Source organism: Poecilia formosa, unplaced genomic scaffold, assembly GCF_000485575.1.
Source record: "Poecilia formosa unplaced genomic scaffold, Poecilia_formosa-5.1.2 Scaffold118, whole genome shotgun sequence".
NCBI classification, from domain to species: Eukaryota; Metazoa; Chordata; class Actinopteri; order Cyprinodontiformes; family Poeciliidae; genus Poecilia; species Poecilia formosa.
Window position 1 is genome coordinate 1,075,807 of NW_006800057.1, and position 25,978 is coordinate 1,101,784.

Genomic DNA, 25,978 nt, shown 5'->3' on the forward strand with positions numbered 1-25,978 from the left:
TGGAAAGGCCATAATCGTGATGAAGGTTTCTTTAAGGATAAAGTTTTCTGAACATGTGTAGAATTTCCAATAACAGTCAGCAGGAAGATGAAGTCACTGTAGGAAAAAAAACACATTTCTCCACACAATCCATCCATATAAGTGTCCTTTCTCTGTTACAGGACATTAAACCCAGTTTTTACCCCAGTTCTCAAACTGTTTTGATCAACAGTTTCAAAACTCTACATTAAAACGCTTCATACTTTAAGATATTAATGCAGAACAATTATATTAACATTGAGTGGTTAGTTGAAATATGCATGCAAAAACCTTCATGAAGGTGTGCTGTAGGTTTGAGTTTTTATCACTACAAAGACAAAGGCATCATGTTAGTCATCTCATACTCCTGATTCTGTCATTCAAATCCACACAGGACAATCACTGGAAGAGAGATGGATTGCAGACAAATGAGAAATAAATCATCAAACATCTTCCTTGGACTTTTATCAGCTCTGGAAACGGAGCGAACCAGTTCTTTTGTTTTTACCGAACCAAAACACACCAAATTCTGCAGCACATGTCAATATTAAGCTTGTCAAAGTCAAGCTACCATAGCTGACCTACTTTCCTGTTACATGCTTTTTTTTTCAATTACAACTTTTTCCTCACAAGCAAAATGTGACCCTTGGAAATTGTTATCTAGTTGTCATAATGTTGACAACTAGTAGTTCCACGAAAGTTTCTACAGATTTCCTCCTGTGCTCAGTCTAAGTAACTGTAGCCCTACTGAGATGCCTTTGATTATCTCATCAAGGGTCAAGCAATCACAATAATTTATACCAGTAGGTGAAACAAATAGTGTACTCTGTTTGCTCTGGTAGCAAGTGGATACAACTCACAGGTGCAAAATGGAAACACACAGACACATTTTCACCACACATGGAATGTGAAGTTTGCATCCAAATGCTCTAAAACTATTTGGTAACACCGCAGTGGTCAGTCCATATCAAAACGGCTGATTCAAACCGGCAGTGTGTCGTTGTGACATCCTACCTGTGTGACCTTCTCGGTGACGTTGTGAGTCCTGTCAATGAGCTTGCAGGGGGCTATGATATCCATCTCTCCAGAGGGCAGGGCGATGAGGGGGTCCGGTTTGAAATCCACAAAGTTGAGGGTGATTTGGGGGATTTTGGATATCGTACGGTACCGCATGAGGTCCGAGTCCGAAGTGGAGTTCAGTATGTTAGACTTGCTATTTACTGCCCCTGTAGAGAAGCACACCAGGTCAGAATTAAAGCTTCAGAAGAAATATCAAGCTCCTCTGGCTCCACCTAGTAGTCCTGTTGCCATTTGCAGAAATACAATCAATCAGAGCCAGGAGGAACATCTTAGTAGTATCAATCACACTTGTGTACATGCTGCTCACACCCTTAATAAATCAATCAGCAGGTAACGTTGTTCAACTTCAACATTCCTGCTGTCTGCAGCTGTGCTAATGGTGGAGAAACAGTTGGAGTTCTCAATGGTCGAGTTTTCGGCAGGCTCCACTGTAGGGGAGGAGCTGTGGATGACTGGCTACAGCAGAGAGCAAGTGGGAGGGGCCTGTAGGGTCTGCTTATTCAAATTTTCAGGTTAAGCCCTTTCTCAAAACTCATGACTCCAGACAGTAGGAAAGGGCAGTGCAACGTCGCACCACCGCTGTACTCACCAGTGCTGCTGCTGGCCGGTCGGACGCTGGCCCTCCGGTTCTTTCGGTCCCACTCGGGCCTCAGGGCCTCAATCTCGTCCACGGAGGAGGCGCGCCGCATGCTGTGGAAGCTTTCCCGCGAGCGGCTGTGCGTCAGGGTGCAATTGGAGCACGAGGCGTCCGGGTTAAGGCTGAGGCGGTGGCGGGCCACGACGCAGGGAGTCGACTGGTTGAGGGGCCCGACCAGGTGAGCTACCTGGGGAGGCAGCCTGGGGAGGGGAAGGGGGGTCTCTGAACATAGGAGGGTGCTTTGGTCCTCCTGGCGATCCTCCGGCCACTTCTGTAGAACCGACCTAGAATCAACCAAACAAGATTAAACATCAGACCTTATGCTTGCAGAAAGTGTTTATAAAACAATTCTTCATGCCCCACATACGCATTTCTACAGTAATCCTGAGGACTGTACCTGCTTCCACTGAGCTGCTGCTGGTGGTCTGGGGGTAAGAGAGGCAGGGGCAGGAACTCGTCCAGACCAAGAGACTCGGGACTGTGGTCCGGATGCAGCGGCAGGGGCGTGGCTGTGGAGATGTGGCCGGCCTCCGCGTCGTCCAGCGATGCCTTGCTGTTGGACAGGGAGCGGAGCTGGGGGAGACGCAGCTTGAAGCCTCGTGGGCGACCTGGGCAGAGGGAGGATAAAGCTGGCTGACGACCTGCTGCGTGGCAAGTGGATTTAAAACCAGAGGTGGAGTTCATGCAGGAGAGAGGAGGATTGGAGATGGATCACATGTGGGACGGCGACATTGATGGGATTGCCGTTTCAGTCAGAAATAATCTGAAAGATTATTTGGTGGACTCATAATACAAGCTCTGTGTTGCAAGCCAATAAACATCAATACTTAGAATTCAGAAGAATACAAGTCTAAATCTAATGTCTGCTTCGTGTTCATAAATTGTGCATCAACATGAGCAAAGATGATGAAGATCATAAGACTCTAACCTACTGAATGTTAAAATCAAGCCTCGGTTGAAGTGTTCCTGCACCAATGCGAACATATTCAGTGTTTGAGTGTGATGATACACCTGATAAGTCTCGTATGACATATTGAGATTAGATTCACAAAACTGGAGGTATTTGGTTTTGAAGGACTTTATTATGGGCTACCAAAAGCCTCTTCTCCATTGTCGTCTCACTCTAGGTGGTGAGACCTAGAATGAGACGACACTCTAGGTGTCGTCTCACCAAACTGCTCACAGTTTGGTGAAGCTGGTCAGCTTGTTCCACAGCTGAGGAGAACTTGTGCTGCATGTGGAAATGGAGATGAATCTGACCAGCTAATTTGCTGTAAACTATTGTTACATCAACTGTAAGTTAAAATGTTAATATCTCATTTTCCAATAGTTTTATACATTTTGTGAATCATAAATCTCTGAAGAAGTGAGATTGTTTCTTTGAAAATATGAAAACTTATAGTTGTCTGCCAGAGCCAAGGAAAACATGGCTGTATGCTCAGGATTGAGATGAAATGTTAAGTAAGGAAAGTGAAGGGTCAACTTGTCTGACCAATCCAGAAGTCTGACAGCACTACGCCTGAAAAACGTCCTATAGCAGCAGCTATAAGAACGGCAAAAGGACACATTGTGAAAAGTAACGAGTGAATGGAAACCTTATAGAAAAAGACTGAAACTGTCTGAGGTTCCTGCTTTTTGTTCCTGGTCTAAAAGAACACAATGAGCACATGCATGAGAACGCTGACCTGTAACAAGCCAGGTGGGCAGGCGATGGTTCAGCTCCCGTTTGTGGTCCTTCAGTGCGTCTTCAGTCATGACCTCGAAGTTCAGGATGAACATGATCACCACACCATCCTCGTTCTTCACCGGCACCACGTCCACCATGCACAGCAAACACTGGCCTGCAGAGAGAGTGCCAACACGCAGACCCATGGGGTTGGTCAACTCAATTTGACCTACCCTATGGTCAAATTGACTACGGGGTTGATTTATCAAGAAAAAATAACTTTTAGGTAATCTATGCATCTTAAATACCAACAAATTTGACCTGGAGAGACACAAATTGTGTGCTCACAATTAAAAAAATACACATATTTTAACACATTTTTTAAAAATTCTCACTATGACAGACAATCTGTGAAAAGATCAAGATCAAGCTCTTCTGCCAGTGCTAACTAAAATCAACCAATCACAGCTAGGAGGCAGGTCTTAGTGCTGTCAATCACTCTCTGGCATGCACTGCTCACAGTTTGGTGAAAGTTTTAACAAATATGTATATAATTTATATACTGCAGCTTTAAGAGTGAATCTGTGCCTCTTCCTCACAACACCAGGAGACAAGGCACAGTCTCCAATCTGCTGGGAACGCAACAGCGGCTAGGTAAGCATGAAATTAAACTGAGGGTGAGAATAAGTGGCTGAGCTCAACACACAACACAAAAGAGCTTAATTGGAAGTCAAATGGTGGTTCTATCATTGTCTTATCTTTAAGATAAAAACCATGAAATCCTCACAATGCATATAAACAGACCAAACGATGATATAAAACTGAAAAAGTCACAACCAAGCAAAGTCAAAAGTGGGAATATTTCAAATGGAATAACCGTCTCCAACTAATTCTCTCAAATTTCACCTGGATGTATTTTGAGTTTATGAAGAGAAAAAAAAGCCTTTGTTGTGTTCTGGTCCAGTTCTTTACAGTCCCAAGAACTCCATCAGAAAAAAAACTGAACTTGTATCTCACTGTAATCCTCATCCTTGTTTCTGTTATCTCCAAACATCCCATCCCCCCGTACCCGTCCAGCCTCTTACCTGGACAGACAAATGCCACCACAGTAGTTATGGCAACGCTTCAAGCCAGTCCCGTGTGCCGTACCGGCCAACACGGAGTGTATCTACGGCAACCCTGCTTTGCCCGCCGTCCTGCATGCCACGCATCTCACATCATCACCGCAGAGTGGGACGAAATCCGATTGGACAGGAGCTCTAATCCCGACACAGTGGGGGGAAAAATATGAAATGCTGGGAAAACTAGAGGATTAAACCATCTGGCCTCCATCAGCAGCAGTTGTGCATGTCTGTCCGCATGCATCCATGCTTTAATAAACGTGTGGGCATCGGACAAAGCTGAAGCCCATTCATCATCCTGGATCATGTTCATTCATGCCCAGTTTTTGCAGCTGTGAAAATGCATTTGCAGACTTATTTTAATCACTGGATGTGTTGCTGAGTCAGGCTGAGAGATGCAGACACCTGACTGAGGAACTTCCACACAGGCTGCTGTTTGTTTCTTCATAAGAAGACATCAGCGCATCGGGCAGGCCAGTTCTGTGGCTGTTAAACTCCAACTTGTTGACTTTGTCCTATAAGTTTCAAACTCGACTTCTGTTTCATCTGTCTTCAGTGTACTGTTTATTTTTTGCTCATGATTCTTTGTAACTGTTCATCGTTGATTATTACAAAATTTTGATTACACACAAATATGATCAATGAGCTGGCAGTTATACAACACTGTGTAGAAATGTCTGGAAATGAGTAAAGCCACGCTGCTTCCTCCTTCATCCATCTGGAACGCTTTAAAAAACTAAGAAGAAAGTGTGAGATTAAGATACACTGACCTGTTTTACTGTAATATTCAATACGTTAGAATATACATACTAATGACTCTGGATTAAAAGTAAATTTTGAAAACACCATTTAAGGAGGTTTTAAACACTTTTCATTAAGAAAAGTGTTAGTTTTAGTTATTAGTTATTTTTTTTTTATTGATCGTATATAATAGTCTAATTTTAATTGTCATGTTTTCATTAGCTGTACACGGAAAATCGTAATTAACAGAAAAAGCCTTTGAAATATACACATGTGAGTAATTAATATTTTTATTGTGTTAAATTAAGGGATAAAGTCTGTGAAATAAATGGACTTGTCAATAATATTTCTGTTTATTAAATGTATCTGTTTAAATGTAAGAAAAGTGATTTTTAAACAGGAGCAGTAAAACAAACGCATCTTTAAAGGCAGCTCAGTATTAAATAAAACTCTACAACAAACTAACTTCTAATTCATGCTCCCTTTGTTTTTATGTCTTCTTTTTCTGCAGGAGCATTGTCATAATTTTCAGCAGTAAAACAATAACTGGTGATTTTCTCACTGATTACACTATAGCTGATGTAACTGAAACTCACTTTAACCTTTACTTGAATGGCAAAGCAAGCAGGTGAGAACTTGTGACTATTAGATACTGTGGCTAAGTGTTAGCAGTCTAAAATTGAATTAAAATCACTTCTTAGAGTAGGTTTGTAAGATTCATAAATATTAAATAAAAAGACTAAAATGCATTGGACAGACAATACAGAAAGATCCTACACTCAAACTTTATATCAGTTTAATTGTTTCAGGATTTTGTATCTTTTTTTTTCTTTTTTGCGATATCGCGACAATCAGAACACAGTTTTGATCACTCCTCCCACATTATAAACTGGATTAAAATAAAACTGAGCCAATGGAAAAACATGGAAAAAATCTGAACATTTTTGAAAACTGTTCAAGTGACACAATGCCTAATATTTTTAGCCCTAGCTTGCACAAAAGTTAATTGTGTATATCTACGGCAAATTGCATGTGCCTACAGTTAAAGTCAACATAAAATATGAGTTGTGAATTACTTTAAAGAGGTATGATAAAATTGCAATGCAAAATAAAATTACTTGAAGCTCCTCTACCATAAAACTCTATCCAATGAAAAAGTGCTTCCTCCTTAGCAGAGCATTTTTCTGGGTAAAGTCAGACTTCCACCTATAACTGCTTCTAACAAATTCAACCTACTCCAAATTGCCTGCTGCATCATAAACACCTCTGAATATGCAAGCTCTGCATTCCCACCACACACACCAGCTGTACCAGTCCTCCGACTGCCAAAACCAAAACCAGGGATCCACAAACATTCACTCGAATTGGACAAAGACGGCGGGGTGAGACTTTTGAGAACAACAGATGTGGTTTGTACAAAAGCACACGTAACATGCACACCGCAACACTACAATGCCAGGTCAAAGGTCAAGAAACAAGGATTTGAGTGGATTTAGAAGGAATAGGATAAGTTCTAAATCTGGAGCATCCTGTCAGTTATGTTCTACTTGTGTGTGTGTGTGTGTGTGTGTGTGTGTGTGTGTGTGTGTGTGTGTGTGGGGGTGTGTGTGTGCGCGTGTATATAAATACATTCATGTCAAGTTGCATTCATCAATGCATCAGATCCATGCGCTCATACACAGATTTATCTGCTCTGTGTGTGTGTGTGTGTGTGTGCGCGTGTATATAAATACATTCATGCCAAGTTGCATTCATCAATGCATCAGATGCATGCGCTCATACAGATTTATCTGCTGTGTGTGTGTGTTTGTCCTGGATTTTGTGGAGTGGTGAAAAGCTGCGATTAAGCCCACATATTTTCTGACCTATTTGTTGCTGACCATCATGCCAGCGGTCTGCGGCGTCAAAGATTTTCTCCAAGTGCATCTGGAGTGACTGAGCTCCACCGATATGCGGAGGAGGAGAAAGCCATTTCGTTTAAAAGCCCTGCAGGAAGGTATTCCAATTCTGCATGTTCTAGTTGATAATCTGATTCGGCGTCACCGATTTACAAAGCTGGAGGAGATTATAGCAGCGCACACAAAACACAGAGAACACACAGAACAACAAGAACAACAAATGCTTTTATAGAAATAAATCCAGAAGTTTTTATAGAGGAGCTGAAAGTTCAGAATCTGGGAAAAGGTGAGAGAATGGTGAGGATTTGTTCCATCTGTAACAATGAATGTCCAACATTTACAGAGCTCTGTAAGCTGATACATTGCTTCCTATTGATTTTTTTTACCAATAGAAATCTAAAATGTGGAGCATCCATGTTTTATTCAGCTCCGAGTCAATAATTGATGAAATGTTTGAACCAGGTTTCTGCCTACAGAGACCAGAGATGTGAATCTTTCATTGTCTAAAGATTTGATTCAATTCCAATTTTTAAGACCACGATTCGACTCAGAAACGATTTTCAAATCAGAAACTGATTTTTCTATTCAAACGGTTTAGAGATTCTGTTTAAATTACAAGACTGAGAAAAGGAAAAGCCAGAGTAAACAAAATGAACATTTATTTAAAACAAATTTCAGCATTTACATTTAAACAAAAATAGGTTTGTGCAGAATGAGGTTAGCTTAGCTGCCTGGCTTTTTCAAATAATTATTCATAATACAATTTAACAAAAACATTTTTTAAGAAAACAGAAATCAATTTCTGATCCGTTTGAATCAATTCATTAATGTCACAACTAAGAAGTATGAGTCTCTGTAGAATATATTTTGTCTGCATCTCTAGTAGAGATCAATATTTTTTACCCATTTGTCTTTTCAAATGAGCTCAGCTCAGCCAGACTTACCAAAAATTCTCAATGGGATTCGTGTCTGGACTTTAACTAGACCATTAGAAGGCATGATTGTGCTTTTATCTGAACCACTCTGGTTAAGTTCAAGGCTGTCATTTTTCCCCCCAAAGTTTTTCCTGATTTTCACTGTATGAAACTTATGTATGTAAGTATGGAATGTAATCAGTAAAATAGTTTATATTAAACCAAATCAACCTGAGGGAGGAGAAACTTTCACTGCATGAAAAGTGGGATTTTCGACAGCTATTGACACTTAGTTCTGCCGTACGCATGGAGATTGAGGGCTATCGGCAAATGAAGTTGCTGAGAGCCATGCAAATGCAAATCAACTGTTGAGCACCGGCCTTTTACTCTCATTCCTGTTGTAGCTAAACCATTTTACCTTCTGTGGTTTTATGCAAGAGCTGAGCATGTCCAACGGTTCTGTATCCTTTTGTTTTATACTACAGTTTTCACGGTGTCGATGGAAAGAAAGGTCGAGATTAAACTGCACCCGTTTGAAACTCCCTGCGTCTGGCTGTTCAATCCGAGTGGCCGCTACATATAGTTTAATTAGAGATATGCTCGGACGTGTTTGGACTTATCCGCTCCCCTCGTCTCGCCCGCTCTGTCAGGGCGGAGCGGCTCGTTAAGCCGAGAGAGAACCACCGTTTCCCGCTGGTTATCGGCAACGAGTTAAAAGCAAAGATAAGACAACATCTAGTGTTAATGACTGCTAATTTTATTATTATTATTACTATTAATTACAAAAACATTATTTAAAGTTGGTGCTTAAAGTTATTCAGCACTAAGTTAGTGTTTAAGTTAAGTTTTACTTATAAATTAAATTATATGTGTCATTTTATTTTATTAAGTGCTATATTTATTTTTTAGGAACATAAAATTACTCTGAACATTTGAAATTGCTGACTAATTACATGTTATTTGCAGTGGAGACAGCTATAAGATTGAATTCAGTCATTCTTAAAGTTTGATTTGTGATTTTGTCTTTTCTGATAGATTTTGTAATTTTACATCCAGGATCTTCAGGAGAATTAAGCGAAACCCAAACTCACTGTTCTCAACGAAGACCTTCTGTATGGCCAAGAACATGAGCCTGCTCCCCCAAGGCATTGAAGCTCAGAAGAAATGTTCTCTAACATGTTTTCATGCTTTTTAGTTACTGCAACATTTTAACACTAACTTATGTTTGATCCAGAAAATGATGTAGCCCTGCAGCTGCTGCCAGCACTCCTCCCTGCTCCACCTTACTCATTTGGGAGAAGAGTTTCAGACCCATCAACCTGGAAGTTCAGAAGGTTTCATTGATATCCAGCCTGTAAGTCAACCTTCATCTCTGAATCATGCTCAAATTGTTTGCTGTTTAAATAAGTGCCTCACTAATGGCCTGTTTTTTCTGTCTTCTCTCTCCATCAGGTTGGGGCAAACCTGGTGGCGCATCTACAAAAAGCGACAAGCCATATGTTCTCATGCAGGGAGACTGGCAAAATGCTAAAGTGTTGTTAAAAAAGCTCCTTGTTTAATGGAGTCTCGTAGGCAGTTCCTGTCTCGTAGGCATGTCCCGACTCGGAGGCAGGTCCTGACTTGGAGGTAGGTCCTGACTCGGAGGTAGGTCCTGAAGCTGCCGTCCGTCCGTCCCCCCAGCACTCAACTGGGGGGACGGAGGGGGCGAAGAGCCACCCTCTTCGCCCCCTCGCACTTCTAATGGTACCCTCAATGTCTCTCCTTAGCCCCTCCTTCTACGCTCTCCTCCCCCCCCTAACGATACATCCGCCCCCCACGGTCTGCCCCCCAACCTTCTCTCCTTCTTCTTCGAACCTCTTCTAACTATACTCTAGCCCCCACAGTCCGAAACCGTTCCCTCGGCTCCCATCCTGACTCTTCGGTAGGCTCTACCCACCTCACTCTGACTGTAACAGCGGATGACTAAAAGTTTCAGGTATTCTCAGACCCAAAACTTGGAAGCACTCTAAAGGCCATAATGATCCACTCCCGTGAGTTGTGAAGTTCTGCTGAAGAAACGCATCAAGTCTTCTGACAACGTGTCTCTCTGTTCGTGAGAAAAAATCCTGGAAACACCGTTACGCTTGAGGACTCGGAGGAAGGTCCTGTCTCAGAGGTCTGTCCTGATTTGGAGGCCGTTCCTGACTCAGAGGTCTGTCCTGACCCGGAGGCAGGTCCTGTCTCAGAGGCAGGTCCTCACCCAGAGGCAGGTCCTGTCTCGTAGGCAGGTCCTTACTCGGAGGTAGGTCCTTACTCGGAGGTAGGTCCTGACCTGGAGGCAGGTCCTGACCTGGAGGCAGGTCCTGACCTGGAGGCAGGTCCTGTCTCGTAGGCAGGTCCTGACCTGGAGGCAGGTCCTCTCTCGTAGGCAGTTCCTGTCTCGTAGGTAGGTCCTGTCTCAGAGGCAGGTACTGACCCACAGGCAGGTAATATCTCAGAGGTAGGTCCTGACCCAGAGGCAGGTCCTGTCTCGTAGGCACTTCCTGTCTCGTAGGTAGGTCCTGACACGGAGGCAGGTCCTCACTCGGAGGCAGGTCCTGACTTTGAGGAAGGTCCTGTCTCGGAGGAAGGTCCTGACTAGGAGAAAGGTCCTAACTAGGAGGAAGGTCTTGACTAGGAGGAAGGTCCTGACTCAGTTGTTTGTCCTGACTCGGAAGCAGGCCCGTTCTCAGAGCCAGGCCCTGACTCGGAGGAAGGTCCTGACTCGGAGGCAGGTCCTGTCTCAGCTGTCTGTCCTGACTCGGAAGCAGGTCCGTTCTCAGAGCCAGGCCCTGACTCGGAGGAAGGTCCTGTCTCGGAGGAAGGTTCTGACTCAGAGGAAGGTCCTGTCTCGGAGACAGGTCCTGACTCGGAGGCAGGTCCTGACTCTGAAGCAGGTCTTGACTTAGAGGCAGGCCCTGACTCGGAGGCAGGTCCTGACTCTGAAGCAGGTCTTGACTTAGAGGCAGGTCCTGTCTCGGAGGCAGGTCCTGCCTCGGAGGAAGGTCCTGACTTGGAGGCAGATCCTGTTTCGGAGGCAGGTCCTGCCTCAGTTGTCTGTCCTGACTCGGAAGCAGGTCTGTTCTCAGAGCCAGGCCCTGACTCGGAGGCAGGTCCTGTCTCAGCTGTCTGTCCTGACTCTGAAGCAGGCCCTGACTCGGAGGAAGGTCCGGACTCGGAGGCAGGTCCTGTCTCGGAGGCAGGTCCTGTCTCAGAGGCAGGTCCTGGCTCCGAGGCAGGTCCTGACTCTGAAGCAGGTCCTGTCTCGGAAGCAGGTCCTGACTCTGAGGCAGGTCCTGACTCGGAGACAAACCTGACTGCTGAGTGGACCAACCTGAGATGCCCAAAGGGTTCTTGCCTCTCTTCTGTGTCCGAAGCGTCTCCACAACAGGCTGCCTTTTTGATGAACTTCCATGTCTTTTGAAGGAAGCTTTCTTGAAGATTGACTTTTCTCGGCCGTGCCAGGTTCCTTCTGAAGCTCTCTACCACCTTGTATATGACTACTGGGTAGTCACTTTTAATCATCTTGAACAACAACTCTCGAACCACATCTTCATTGCCCCAGAGAAGTTGCAAGATGTCTGGGCAGAGTTTTCGTTCCATATTTTCAAAAAAGACGAAATCAATGTCTTTTACTTCCTCCCAGATTTTTGGAGCAAGTTTTTTATGTACAGGTTCGGTGTGCTTCATTTTGTAAGCCGCATAACTAGATCTCTTACTGGACTTATAAAACAATCTCCAAAGAATTGTTTCCACCATAACTCTCCTTTCATCTTCGGTTCCACGTTTGAAACCCATCTTGTTCGCTTCCTTCAAAAATTCTTCAGGATCCATTGCTGCCTTAGTATACTCGTCAATCAGGCAGTTTTCATCCGAGTACAAGTCCTCATTAGGAAAAAACAACTTTCTGATCTTTCTTTTTGTAGACTTAAACATTTTCTTTGGAGGAACAGGATTCTCCAGGTGACGCTTGAATTTTTCCACAATTACTTCGTGTCCTTCTGGGTAATCCAGTAGTGCAGTTAAATGCAGTCCAGAGGCAAAGTGGAATGCATCTCTAGCAATACTCTGGAAAATCCATTCACTTAGCTCTTCTGATACCTCCGAGAGTACGTCCACGTTTAATTCTCCATTTTTTCTCAAAAGCAAAATCAAAATCTTGCTATGTTGTTCCTGAAATATTTGTCGTACCAGATGCAGAGTTGGACCGTCTGCGGCCTTTTTGATCACTTCCCACAGAAGTTCACTGAGAAAATTTCTCTTTTTGTAATCTGGACTTCTTTGTCCAGGATGAACTTTGTTGGACAATGTTTTCTTCACTTTTGTCCAAAAAGAGACCTGATGCCTCACATCCATTTCTCTCTGTGGGCTTTCGTCATTCATCTTTACTGTGCTGAGCTAAAACTTCCAAATGAATTGTGTGTTGTTAACTGATTTGTGTTAACTGATCAGAGAATTAACTGATCAGTTGGTTATGTCATGGACTCTATGACATCATAAAGTCATCCTCACAAGGGCCTCATGACACAGATATCATTTGAAGTCATGCTGATGACATCATTGTCAGCAACATGGCAACTGTGGGCATTAAATGCATTATTCCCACAAGTCTGAACTGGCAGTGATCTGCGCAGCTTCACCGGAACAAGAGGGGCCAGGGAACCATTGGCTTTTGGCCAACGGGTAGGGCACTTTACTGCCTTACCCATTTCTGTTATTTGGGTTCCACCTCTGAACAGGCATAGGGCAAATGTCAGTGGAACCGCTACATCCAACCAGTTACTCAGCAAGTCCACCGCTTTAACCCAGAAGGGTTTAACCATCTTTCTATTCCCATATTCAGTGTAAAAAAGTTCCTACTTTTCATCTGCTCCCCTGCGCAGGAATCTGCTGCGAATGAACGGTAGATGCTCCGCTCGGTTTGGTCGCAGTCATGAGGTCATATTTATATTTTTTTTCTTCATATTTTCCAAAGTGATTCTCTGTCACCTGGTCATCCAGGCAAAGTCGTGAAAACTTATATTTTCTCATGGTGACTCACTAGTCTCAAACATTAGGCACTTCCAACACTAAGCATGCACACAGCAGATCGGACAGCGAAACCAATCGAGTCTGTTAACATCACCTCAGGTCCTGGGAGTAGATATCATTTTTAATACAGATTTTATAGTTAAAGGAACTTAAAACAAAAAGTCATCATCAATGTAAAATTCTAAATATATTGAGTTTCTGTACACTATGCCCGCCACTTGGTTATGTCGTTCCATGTACGCTTTCCCTGCCAGCATCTTGCACCCTGCTGTAATGTTCTGGACTGTCTCAGAGGCCTCCTTGCACAACCTACACCTTGGGTCTTGTCTGGTGTGGTAGATCTGAGCCTCTATTGCTCTGGTGTTTAGGGGCTGTTCCTGTGCAGCCAGGATGAGGGCCTCTGTGCTGTCCTTGAGTCCAGCTTTTTCCAGCCACTCCCACTCCCATATATATATATACACTGTGGGAGTGAGTGTGGTTCACTGATTAGTTTTTATTTTTATTGTAATTAAAATTGTGAACCAAGACTTGTCCAGACTGATGTTTGTCATTGAACCATTGTTGTTTTTATTAACACAGCCATATCATCTGGTTCCATCATGAAACAACATTCATTTATTTTGATTAGAAAACACATCCATTTCTCATTATTCTGGTTTGACTAGCAGAGCAAACCGTCGCGTGAGCTTCTTTGAAATCACAAAGCTTCCTGCTATATAACACTGGAGTTCAGCAAGCCTTGGCATCAAATCTTTAAAAATTGAAAATAAAAATAAAATAAAATAAATTTATATTTTCCACAGAAAACCTAAACTTGTGACACAGCAAAATGGAAATAAAAAAATAGTACAGAAGAGCAAAACACAAGCAGCAGTAGATAAATAACATGCATCATCTGTGGCTTTCAATAACCTTTCAGTGTAGTTCAAAAGGCAATTTCAAAATGTTCATTTTTTAAGAACTTTAAAAACCCTGTGCAATTTTCCTTCACCACAGTTATTCACAATTATGAACTATTCTGTGTGTTAGAAAGTCACATAAAATTATAATAAAATACATTGAAAGTTGTGCCTTTGACAGGGCTAAATGTGACGAAGGGTGTGAATATTTTACAAATAGTTCTGTTATTAATAATTTATTCTTCACATTTCTCTTTTTTTCTTATGTCTTCAACAATAATGGCTTATCAGCAGCTTTAATTACAATCAACAGATGGTAAAGTGATTAAAGCTACTGACGCACATACTGCTATAGCAGTATGTCAATAGATGCCGTCACATGTTTGTGTGAATAAAGTGGTGTAGTGCAGTAGATGTGGGAAGATGCTTTGCAAATCACTCATCAGACAATCCTCCAAACATTCCTCTTTCAATTCAGGTATGTCTCTGGGAGAGAATTACCTGGGCTCATATAAGAAGTCGACCAATCAGAAAGTTCCCTTAACATTCTTACCCACCCAGAAACCTTTTCCCCAAAGGACGGAGCACACTGTGCATCTGAGATTTTCCTCTTCAGCATCAAATTTTGAAGTAAGTTTTCACACTTAATTCTTCAGAGTTGAATGCTAATGTTTATTATCAATCAAAATAATATTTTGGCATTCTTTAAATACTTTTTTATAGCTATTTATCTAAATTTTCTTTTTCTACAATTAGTGCTCTAAATAGGAACCTAAAATAATTTTGGAAAAAAAAATTTCTTTCTCCATTGATTGCCTAACAAAAGCATGTATAGAGCACATAACATCTATTTCAAGTTATCTGATTCAGTAACCTGCACTTAAATATAAACCTAATTAACTTAATTCAGAATTTGTTATTTAGACTTTGTAACAGTACAGGTTAAGAGATGTTGAAAAACCTGAGAAGCATCAGAAAACCCAGCTAAATCTGGCTTTTTGCTTAGCGGTTGTTTGCGAGCTGAGATAGGCATAAAAACTGTTTTTTGTTTTTAAAAAAGCTGTTTGGCTCTAATGATCTTTATTAATTTGCAGCATGACAGGAAGAAATGCAGTAAATGCTCAGGCAATTGGATCTGGGACAGCTGGGTTGAGAACTTGCTCTTCCACTGAGCCACTTGGTACATAGATAAAAGGTAGTTGTTATTTTATTTTTTACATGGAATTGGTATCAAAGTCCAAAAAGGAACTGAGTAATCTTTGCATTTATGCTCTAACTTATGTCTTAATCCAGAAACCAGTTACTGTATTGGCTTTGTGGTTCACTGTTTTCTGTCAAAACCAGAAGCGGAAACTGAAATAAATCAATAAATAAATCTTGAGAAACTTAAGATAAAGGATTACACTCATACCTTTATGTATCCATAATGAAGCTGTGATATGATGAGCTCCTTGGCTGCATACATCTAGGTTTTGAATATCAGTCTTAACATGTCTCCTTTTGTTTGGTTTCAGTAAAGGAATCCAAACAATGTGGCCTGTGGTTGTGTTGATGTGCATGATTCCAGTTGTGCCAGCCACCAGCCAGGACCCACAGCTGGATCAGCACTGGGAGCTGAGGAAGACCTCATACAATAAAACCTACAAGGAGGTGTAGTTCTGTTTTTTGGTTTCTTTCTGATGTTGAGAGTGCACTACAGTACAGGTCACATACAACTCATCTTTATTTTTGTAAGTTGGTAAAAATTCACCTGACTAAAGCAGGTAAAATTCAGGAAAAAGTTATTTATCCTTTAAGATAATGTGTACTGTGATAAAAAACGCATGAACATCCTTAAAAATACAGTTGTTTCTGTTCAGATGGAGGAGGGCTGGAGGCGGATGGTGTGGGAGAAAAACCTAAAGAAGATCGAGCTGCAAAACCTGGAGCACTCCATGGGGAAACACTCCTACCATCTGGGCATGAACCACTTCGGAAACATGGTGAGGCAAGAAGCAGAAACACGTAGACAACATTTTTCACTTAAAACTGAACATGTGTGGTATGTATATGCAACTGAAAAAGAAATATGGACTCCTAAATTGAGTTTGTAAACAAGTGCATTCATAAATCATAGTTTGAGTATCTGCTTAAAATTATTTTCTGCTCGACATAAATAATAACTAAAGGAAACTGGATGTCTGCGACAGACTGGCGACCTGTCCAGGGTGACCCCGCCTCTCGCCCGGAACGTTAGCTGGAGATAGGCACCACTAAGGGACAAAGGTGTAAAGAAAATGGATGGATGGATGGATGGATGGATGGATGGATGGATGGATGGATGGAAACTGGATATCTGCCACTCCGTCACCTCCTTCTCAAGCCGTGCTGCTACTCCATCTAGTGGATAACCGCTGCCTCTGCACATTGTGCAACAAGGAGGAGTTGCTCAGTTTGTTAGAACATTTTCCTGAACATTAATTGAAATATTATTTTTAATTGCCTGTTTATAAGTATACATGTCAAAAACTCACATATATAAAAACAAAAGTAAACAAGCACTGAGAATGTTTCAGTGTTATCTTTCATTAGGATAAAGAAACAATATGTGCATGTATTTTCATAAAAATGGCAAATATGTGCACATTTTATTCTTATTTTATTAAATCTAAAGTTTCTATTATTATATTTAAAGTTTGTACACTGTGAGTGCTTGAAAACTAAAGTCAAATTCCATGTTTGCACAACAATCTTGGCCAATAAAGCTGATTTTGATACTTCATTTTGATGTGATGGATAACCTTCAGCTTAACTTCCTGTGTGATTCTGTGTTTCTGTGTCTCGTTCAGAGATGGCAGAAGGTTCTTTTGGATTCAGAGAAAATGGTTTCCCAACATTATTAAAATTCTCCAGCTCAGAATGAGGAGAAGAAAACCCTCCAAACCAGATTTAGGGTAATATGAAGACTGACATAAACAAGAGTTATCTCAGCTATTACAAAGGCAGAAGGAGCTTTTGTTTTGGGTCATTCAGTAATTTAACACTAACAGGCCTCAGACTTGAAAGTTGCCATGGAAAAGATGTCAACATTTCAACAGCTTGTAACTAACTACTTTGTTGGTTTTTGTGCAAGCTTTTATTCCTTGTTACTTTTTAAACAACGGTTTACCAAAATAAACTGTTAATGCTTTAACAAAGTCAGTAACAGGTTAAACATCTACGGTAATTCCTTTTGAATTCCAGAGCAGAACTCCAACAGGGCCACACAGACCGGACCCGCTGCAGGTGCTGGGGCTATAAATGACTTGTTAATGGGGGCCTGAGTCCCAGCTGGGGGATCAGAGTGTGTGTCAGTGTGTGTGTGTCAGGGCCTTTGGGGAAGCAGCGTGCCTGGTGGGGTATTGCTGTCAAGTGGAGCACCTGTCATGGTCAGCTCTCTACTGAGTCTAGCTCTACAATTCATTAGGAAGACTTCTCCTTCAGTGTTTGGCACGGTGGGGTATATGGAAACAATTATTATTATTATTATTATTATAGGAATATTACTACTCAAATGTTATATTTGAGTAGGACTTGAATGCATTACATAACAGTGACATATAGGCACACATGCTGTATGTGTGAAATACGAAGGACACACAGATATAAAAAATCTGTGTGTACTGACAACAGATATCAATAATGATATCTGTTGTCAGTAGTAGCGATACCAGATATCACCAATACTATATTATCAATATATTAACCAATATCTTTGATAATTTCTTTTTAACGTTCTGCCACTCCGTCACCTTCTTCTCAAGCCGTGCAGCTACTCCATCTATTGGCTAACTGCCGCCTCTACACATTGTGCAACAAGGAGGAGTTGCTCAGTTTGCAAAATAATTTTAAGCAGATAGTCAATAATGTAGTGCATATACGTTATATAATTATCTAACATGTAGAAGCAATCACACCATTGTTTCTGTGCTTCAATTAAACACCTCATAACCTTTTGCTGCATCAAGGCCATGTGACCAAACAAATACCCCGTAACTACCCGAAAGCTCAGGGGAAGTTGGGGTGGAGCAAATCTTTAAATGAACCCACATTTTGAAATGTTTCTGAGTTGTAATTTGGTAAGACATGAGCTGTGTTTGTGTGCAGTTCCTCTAAGGAAAGCAGGTCACCTCTCCTTGCTCCGTCACACTAAAAAAGAAAACACTAAAAATCCAAATCTCTTTTACATCAGATCTGCTGGCAGCAGACCAAACAGGACAACCTGACATAATCTACGCCACAAAACTTCACCTGCACAAACGACAGATTATGTTTCCAGCTGCAATAACCCTGTATGTTTGGGGGTGGTGTGTGGTGTCAGAGTGGGAAACAGAGCAAGTGTCTTTATGTTACATCAGCTTTCAGTCACAGTGGAGCATCAGACACTGGCTAAGGAGGAGAGGAATCACATCGGATCCTCTGAACTGCTGCCAGCAGCATAAAGACCATTTCCTCTCACTAACTTGTGAAATTGTGAAAAGATCAATTAAATATTCTGATGAAGAAAGAGAATGGATTTGAATCACACTATAATAGATTGCTTACAAGAACTCATGCTGCAATCACTTAATGATACTATTAACACTTAGTAATTCTCATCAGGATATAGTAAACTCAAAGCAAACCACTAGATGGCAGAGAAAAACTACTTATCCTTTGGAGGTCATCAATGGTGGTGAACACAAGGAGCAAAACACACACACACACACACCCAAACACAAACACACACACACACACACAAACACACGCACACGCTTGTTGTGAGTATCAGCTTTACAAATAGGTAGACATGGAATTAATCAGGCTACACTACACCGCCGTACCGAGCCTCATACAGGTGTGACGTTCCCAGAGGACCGGGCAGCGACCGGGATGACAGAATGGAAAAACAAATTAGTGTGTGATATGTCTGTGTGTGTGTGTTAATGTCAAGCAGCTTGATGCTGCGGCCTCTTCCCCTCCCTCCCTCTTCGGTCTCGGCCACCAGCTGTTCACCGATAAGTGATCCAACATCACTCCATCAACACTGACGACACACACCAATGCGCGGTTGCCTTCCTGTTGACCCCTTCCCATTTTCCTCCATGGTTCCACAATGTGAAGCAGTAGGGAGGGTGGAGGGGAGTAAACTAAACCAGATTCACCACCTCGCCTCACCTGTAACGGAGATAAATCGCCTGACTGAGAGCTCTCTCTGTCAAAGAGATAGCTGTACAGTACAGTCCTGATACCTGCTCCAGTCACAAGTATGTATTCCTGTCCCCATATTCTACACACATTGACTAATGCTGCCCTCTTTTGGCGGGAAATGAGAAATGGTGGTGATATAGTTGATCACATGATTGATTGTGGCCGAGGGGCAAGGATGGAGGTGGCTGGCATGTTGACAAAGTGGCAGACGGTTAGAGAATCCAATAAACGAGCCGTCCCTCACAGAGGGCCCCTGTCCTGGCTGGAGAGACAGGGAAGAGATGTGAAATGGCCCGTTCCTTCTGGCTTTGAGGCCTTAAAGAACATTAAAAGAGTACATCTTTAGTTGGAGTGCCCCATAAACTATTCATATCTTTAAAATGTTTCCATTTTCCCTACAGACACAGATCCCTACAGATCTGGTCTGTAGGGATCTGTAGGATTTTTTGTTGTTTTTTTTGCCTTTTTTAAGATAATTTTATTCACAAATTGTATATTGGCTTAAATACTTCAGCTAAATTCACCTAAGTTTATTTGGCTTGCAACTAAAGCAAATTTGGCTTGCTTTAGTTTTAGCTAACAAAAATTAAATACATCTCAGTACTAGTCACTGAACAACTGAATCCTTGAGTTTTATGAATTGCTTTAACTATATCAGTGCTATGTTCACACCAAACAACTGTAAAGCAATCCCTAAATGTGCACTGCAGATACAAAAAAGGGCCCAAAGAATGTCCACTTCTTTTATGTCCACTTCCACCCTTTACTTTTAGCAAAGGGTGGCTACACAAAACCACAAAGTATTGACTCAGAAGGATGTATTCATTCATCCCACATTCTTCAGATTCTTATTTGTAAAAGAATTATAAAAATATGTTACAGCTGTAGCTGTAACATGTCTTCTTTGAAAGGCACTCTACTAAATAAATGATAGTGCTATTAAAAAATGAAGAGCCCAGACTGAGGGTTCTGCACTTGAGGGAGGTGAGGATATTACCTACTGCTGCCAAGCCTCCTACATTTTTCTTCAATCCATCTACCTTCTGGTGTGTACGGCTGGAAATGAATGACTAAGCACAGATGTGTGACGGGTTTTAAATATTTCAACTGCAATCTGATAAACTGAAAAGAAGATAAAAGCAATAACTAACATTCTCACCCAACGGTATTGGTTCTCTAGGCAAGGCATGCTATATCCAAGCTCATATTCTTTAATATTCACTTTATGAAGAAATCAATAAAAACTGGCACATTAATGAAAAAAGATCGCTCTGGTCTCTCAGAGGGATCCGGTTTTCAGCTCCGTTTGAGTAGAAAAAAAGGAAGAGAAGCTTTCTTCAATTTAGGACCAACATGTGATACACATTTCATTAATTCTCTCTCTATCCATCCTTGTTTGCTGATGAAGCTAGAGTAAATGAGATATTGGACATATTTGAGGTCTGCTCCCAGATTCACCTGTTGACAATGAAGGCCAATGAACACATCAGAGACGAGGCTGAAGGACAAACACTCATGTAAGCTGTTGTGGCCAAACTTCAGCTACAGCAGAGTGAATCTTTTTCACTCTGAATCTGTTTCATCGCTAACTTTGAAAACATTTAGCAAATATATATAGCCTAAGTTTATTTTTCATATAAATTCTAAAGTGCTAATTTGCTTGGCTGTTTTTCAAACTTTCAGCTTCATCATTGAACTGAAAGTTCATCATTTATTGATGAACATTCATCAATAACTGATGAAACACGGTTATTCATCCATAACTGATGTGAACACATTTTGAACACATCAAAACTATGGACTTTTAAAAATTCTTCAAGTAGCCGTTTATATTCATGCTCTTATTTTGAAGAGGTTGAAGACTGTTTCCGCAGTATTTCAGTTTTCTCTCTTCATGTTTTCCACAAGGAATAACAGTTTTTAAAAAATCAGCAGTTTTAAATCTCCTCATGTCCTGAATGCTTTAGCCCTATCGCAGTCAATTAGGTAAAATTAGCAACAAAGCTAGCAATATCCATCAACTATAAAACTGAAACAAAGTGACATTTCCAGAAGTGGAACCATACATGTAGGTTTGTAATAACAAATTTGACGCTGTTCAGAGTGATGTACTACGCTGCAACATGTTGTAGGTGTATCAACATGGTTGAATTTAGTGTTTTAGAACATTAGCATTAGCTTTTCCTAAATACCATGTTGGTTAAGCGCATTAGCTTAACCAACAAACGTTTTAGTGCAGCTAACTTTTAGCAAGCAGTGCCCACCATTGCATCTAAGTATGTTTATGTTTCTACTGTGAAGATCCATTGTAATTTCTGGAGTTTAGAAAGTTTAAATATTTTGACAAAAGTGATCTGATTTAATATGAACCATGGCTCTGCTCAGAGCTGACAAATGTATTTTTAATCTAAGCTCTATGAATTCTGATGGGTGCTCAGTGGATGATAAATCTACATACAAACTCATCTGTAACATAACAGCTTCTCTGTCTGCTGGTTTCTGCGGCTGTTATACCTTCTGGGTCTGATGCTTCAAACCATTTACTGTAAGAAATCACTGCTGCCAACTTTGTAAATGTTTTGCTATATGTAATGCTCATTAGAGACCACTCCAATCACCAATTTTTGGTAAAGCTGCAAGCAACTAATCTTGCAACTTTTCTTTTTGTTAATATACCCCACCCAATGGACAGGCCTGGGCTGTTCATCCAGGAGACATACTCACTCTGCAGTATTCCTCTCTACATTCAGACTGCTAATGAAGGTCCAATATGTGAAGTCACTGCTTGTTGATGTGAATGTAATTATGTTCTTTGTTTAAAATAAATCACTATGACTTGAGAAAAAAATAAAAACTCATAATTTTTTCTCAGTTACTTACCCACCTTATCTACTAAGCATGCCCATCACATGCTAGTTGTTTGTCCTTTTCTAGTTTTTCCAGTTCATTTTCTTTATACTGGTGATGTTTCTTTACATATTCAACTCCACAGTGTTGAGCTGGAAAAAGGTAGATACCTTCTACCTTTTTACCCTGGTCTCTGGGTATTAACAACATAATTACAGTGAAAATCCATGTGTGTTAATGTCGCATCTGTATTTATCAATAATAGACTACTTCACAATTACTAGAACCAAGAAATATAATGAGCACAGTACATTCCATGTAGTAAATCTACAACATAGGAATTTTTTCATATGCTTGTTTTAAGAGTTTCTCTTTGTGTTTGACGATTGTGGTCTTTCAAAATGGGATATTTGAATTGATGTTAGCTCTTTAGCATTAGCTTCTGTAAAATATGTTGGTGTAGTGCTTAAGTGGAACACATGTCTATGATAAGTGCTTTAGCAAAACTGATATTTATGATTAGTGCTTTAGTGCTAGTGGAAATAATGTGTATGATTCATGCTTTAGAATTAGCAGAACCAATATTTAGGATTAGTGCTTAAACGCTAGTGGAACTAGAGTTTACGATTGGTGCTTTAGTGTTAGCACATAAAATTTTTAGTTAGCTGTGCCAAACGCAGGTTGTATTTATGTTTTTGTTTTAGCAAATGGTAACATGTCAGTTTTAAAAAGAACATGCAAAAAATGCTACAGGCTACAACTCTCCTTGATTTTTGAAATAGTGTTTATGGTTTTAATACAAATGTCATACATACATACTTCTGTATATATTTCTGAGGATCATTCGCAGAGATCATGTCTGACCAATCGTGGTAAAAAAATAAAAGGAAGTGCCAAAGAAGTATTTCCCATAAACCTAGCATATCATTTAAGAATCTGTAAAGGTAGATACTGCTGAGAGTTGATTCTATACAGCAACAGGAAACCAGCTCGACTTGAATCATGGTGCAATTACAACGACCCCGTTGAACTCCTGACCCCGTGCTCTGCTTCCAGAGTTACACTCTTTAAGAGTTGACAGTTGTGCCGTTCCGCAACTAATGTCAGTTTCTGTCCTCCATATTGAAGTTCAATAAAGACTTTAACCTTCTATATAGGATCTTCCTCACACCGACAGGTGAGAGAGATGTTGGAGAGAGAGATAAAGACTAAAGTCTCATTTCCTGTCCAGGACTGCACTTATTCAACACAATGATGATTCCCATTCTCTCTTCTCCCGGTCTGTCGGAAATTCCTGCTCCCACCGTTCAGACAGACAGATAGGAATATACAAGTTACTGGGACAGGAATGTACATCAAGTTTCTCTGAGGATTAACCCCAGCAGGGATCTCTGAATGTCCCAACAACCGCTCACAAATTGAGCGGACGTAGTTTAAGCATCAGATGTAAAACTTTCAGATGGATAACCTATGATTAAACCACTCTGTATTTACAGAAACTTTGACTTTGTGTTGTTTTTTGTTTTAAATATTTGCTTTGTAAAAATGTTTCTGTGAAGCTCTTACTGTCACTGTTTAAATGAAAAATTGGTTATTTTGTATTAACTGAACAGGAGTTACTAATGACAGACAAATACACTTTTAAAAGGTGGTAGGATTAAATTAAAACATGTACTTAATTGTACTTAATTGAAAGACCTAAGAAACTGCAGGGAGTAAAAATATGACTCCCTGTGGTAAGTAAAAATACTGTTAACAGATTCTTTTAAAAAAATAAAATAAAATTCTGTATACCCTGATTGCGTTGACAAAATTTTATTTCAGGTCCAGTAAAAAGTATTATTTCAACAACAACAAAAAAGAAAAACAGTTCACATTTTTAAAACATGATTTGTCATATTTGTATATGTACATTTTAGAAATAACTACAGTATTTTTTAAGGGGAAATTTGAACCCATTTTGACCCTCATCTCCAGAACCACTGATAATTAAGCAGGGGGCTGTGCTGAAGTGTGCATTAGAGACAGAACACCAGTGGGACACAGGTGGTGGAAACAGGGCACTTGGAGGTCACTTCTAATGCTTTGCATAGATGAGTGGAGCACATTTGAAAGGGAAATTCTGTGGATCTTCATGCCTTTCCTGCTTCTGGATCAAGATCAGAGCTCCGACTGAGCAGCTGGAAAACGTGACCCGGGTTATTTGTGTGCGATCCAAGAAACACGGCGACTTTACAGTCATGTTTGTCTGGTTAAATACGCACGGCGAAAGGGGGATATTTCAAACCGACTCATATACAGGATCTGTGTAAACAGCCCTTTTCATCTGGAGATGTATGTCTCAATTTTCTTTGTTGTTATTCCTTGGTGTGCACTTCTCCGTCGCTGTATTGCTCTCTCCATCTCTTCCGCTGCTCTCCGTCTCCAAATGTGTTTATGTAAGAGCTGAACACTCTCTGTGAGTCTCTGCACAGAAAGCTGCAGAAGAGGAAGTCTCTGTCTGCTCGGAAGAATAGGTGATACACTGCCTTTGCTAAAGTATTCACAACCATTTTCTAAAACTAATTTTATCATGTCACAGTCACAAACTGATAAACACCAAATGCTGCATCATTTCCAGAACAGGATACTGGAGTAGCTTTGTTTCTTTAGCTCTTATTTATTCTTTTTTGCAGAGTTTTCATTGTATTTTCTTTGTTGTTTTTGGATGCTATGCAGCTGGACGGATGTTTGCTCTTTGTTTTTTACGTTTGTACAGTTCTTATGATGAGTAACCGTGGTGACAAGGTATTGTTTTTCCACCTGGCAGCAGCTGAAGCCATCTCTTCCATTGATCATGACGGGCAAGGATCATATCCCGAAAAGTCTCTGCTTTCAAACCATTACAGAGATTTAAAGAGGAGCAGCTACTTGAAGAATTCTTAACAGCCAACACAGATGTTGAAATTTATTTACTGAACGTTTACAAGCCAAGTAAATTAATGCTGTAGAATTTATCTGGAAAAACCGATTTCGGGTAAGCTAAACATTTTCAAAGTAAACTGAACTGCTAAGGATGAAACCAAAAATTAGCTCCACTGCTAGCATGATAGCAGGTTAGCCGAAGTGTACCCACCACTGGGCGTTATAAACTATTTCCCTCTCCCTTCAAAATAATTCATAATTGTTTTATCTGTACAAACTCTAAACATTTTGTGTTATTTTACAACTTCTGGCATGTGAAGGCAACCAGCTTCTGATGTTAGCTGTTAGCTAGAAGCACATGAGTGACCAAATGTAAACAGCCGTGTGTGTGTGTATTCTGCACAACATTCTTTACTTTGAGGCTAAAACATGTTGGTATTAATTAGAAGGATTTATATACCTGTGTACTTTGTTGTAACGTGCTGCGTCTTATGCTGTCTCTTGTATCCATAGCAATCCTGAATATGAAGAAGCTTTGCCTGGTTAAATAAAACTGAGAAAACATAAAGCCCTACTTTATCACCGACATCTGCAAAACGCTGCCAATTTTTCTAACCATGTGTCATGACAAATGAAGGCTGGGATGAAAAAAGGACAACTTGGCTAATACAGTGGGAAAAATAAGTATTTGATGCGGGCAAATATTCAGGTTCTCCCACTTGCAAAGAATGAAGAGGTCTGTGATTTTCATCAAAGCTACACTGCAACTGTGAGACAGACTCTAAACACAAATAATAAAACCCAAGTCACATTGTATGATTTCAAAATTATTAAAGTTTAAAGAAGTCCTCCTGCCCTCCACTTATCACATATATGAACTGCACCTGTTTGAACTCGTTAATCCAATTTGAAAATATGTCAACTGGGACAGTGAGGCAAAAAACAGGAAACAAAGACGTGTTTTGGACAGTAACAGCTCAGTGGAGCTCGTGGTCG

The 25,978-nt window shown here is 40.7% G+C and overlaps 1 protein-coding gene across 1 annotated transcript in view; it reads right to left on the reverse strand.

Moving 5' to 3' along the window:
- Window positions 1-25,978, reverse strand: part of kcnh2b (potassium voltage-gated channel, subfamily H (eag-related), member 2b) — a 226,279-nt gene that overhangs the window by 108,877 nt on the left and 91,424 nt on the right. Inside the window, exons 3-6 of the mRNA XM_007560658.2 lie at window positions 3,421-3,576; window positions 2,133-2,343; window positions 1,688-2,019; window positions 1,033-1,244 (exon numbers count right to left, since the gene is read on the reverse strand). Of these exons, the coding sequence (XP_007560720.1) occupies window positions 1,033-1,244; window positions 1,688-2,019; window positions 2,133-2,343; window positions 3,421-3,576 (911 nt within the window). The remainder of the gene's footprint in view (window positions 1-1,032; window positions 1,245-1,687; window positions 2,020-2,132; window positions 2,344-3,420; window positions 3,577-25,978) is intronic.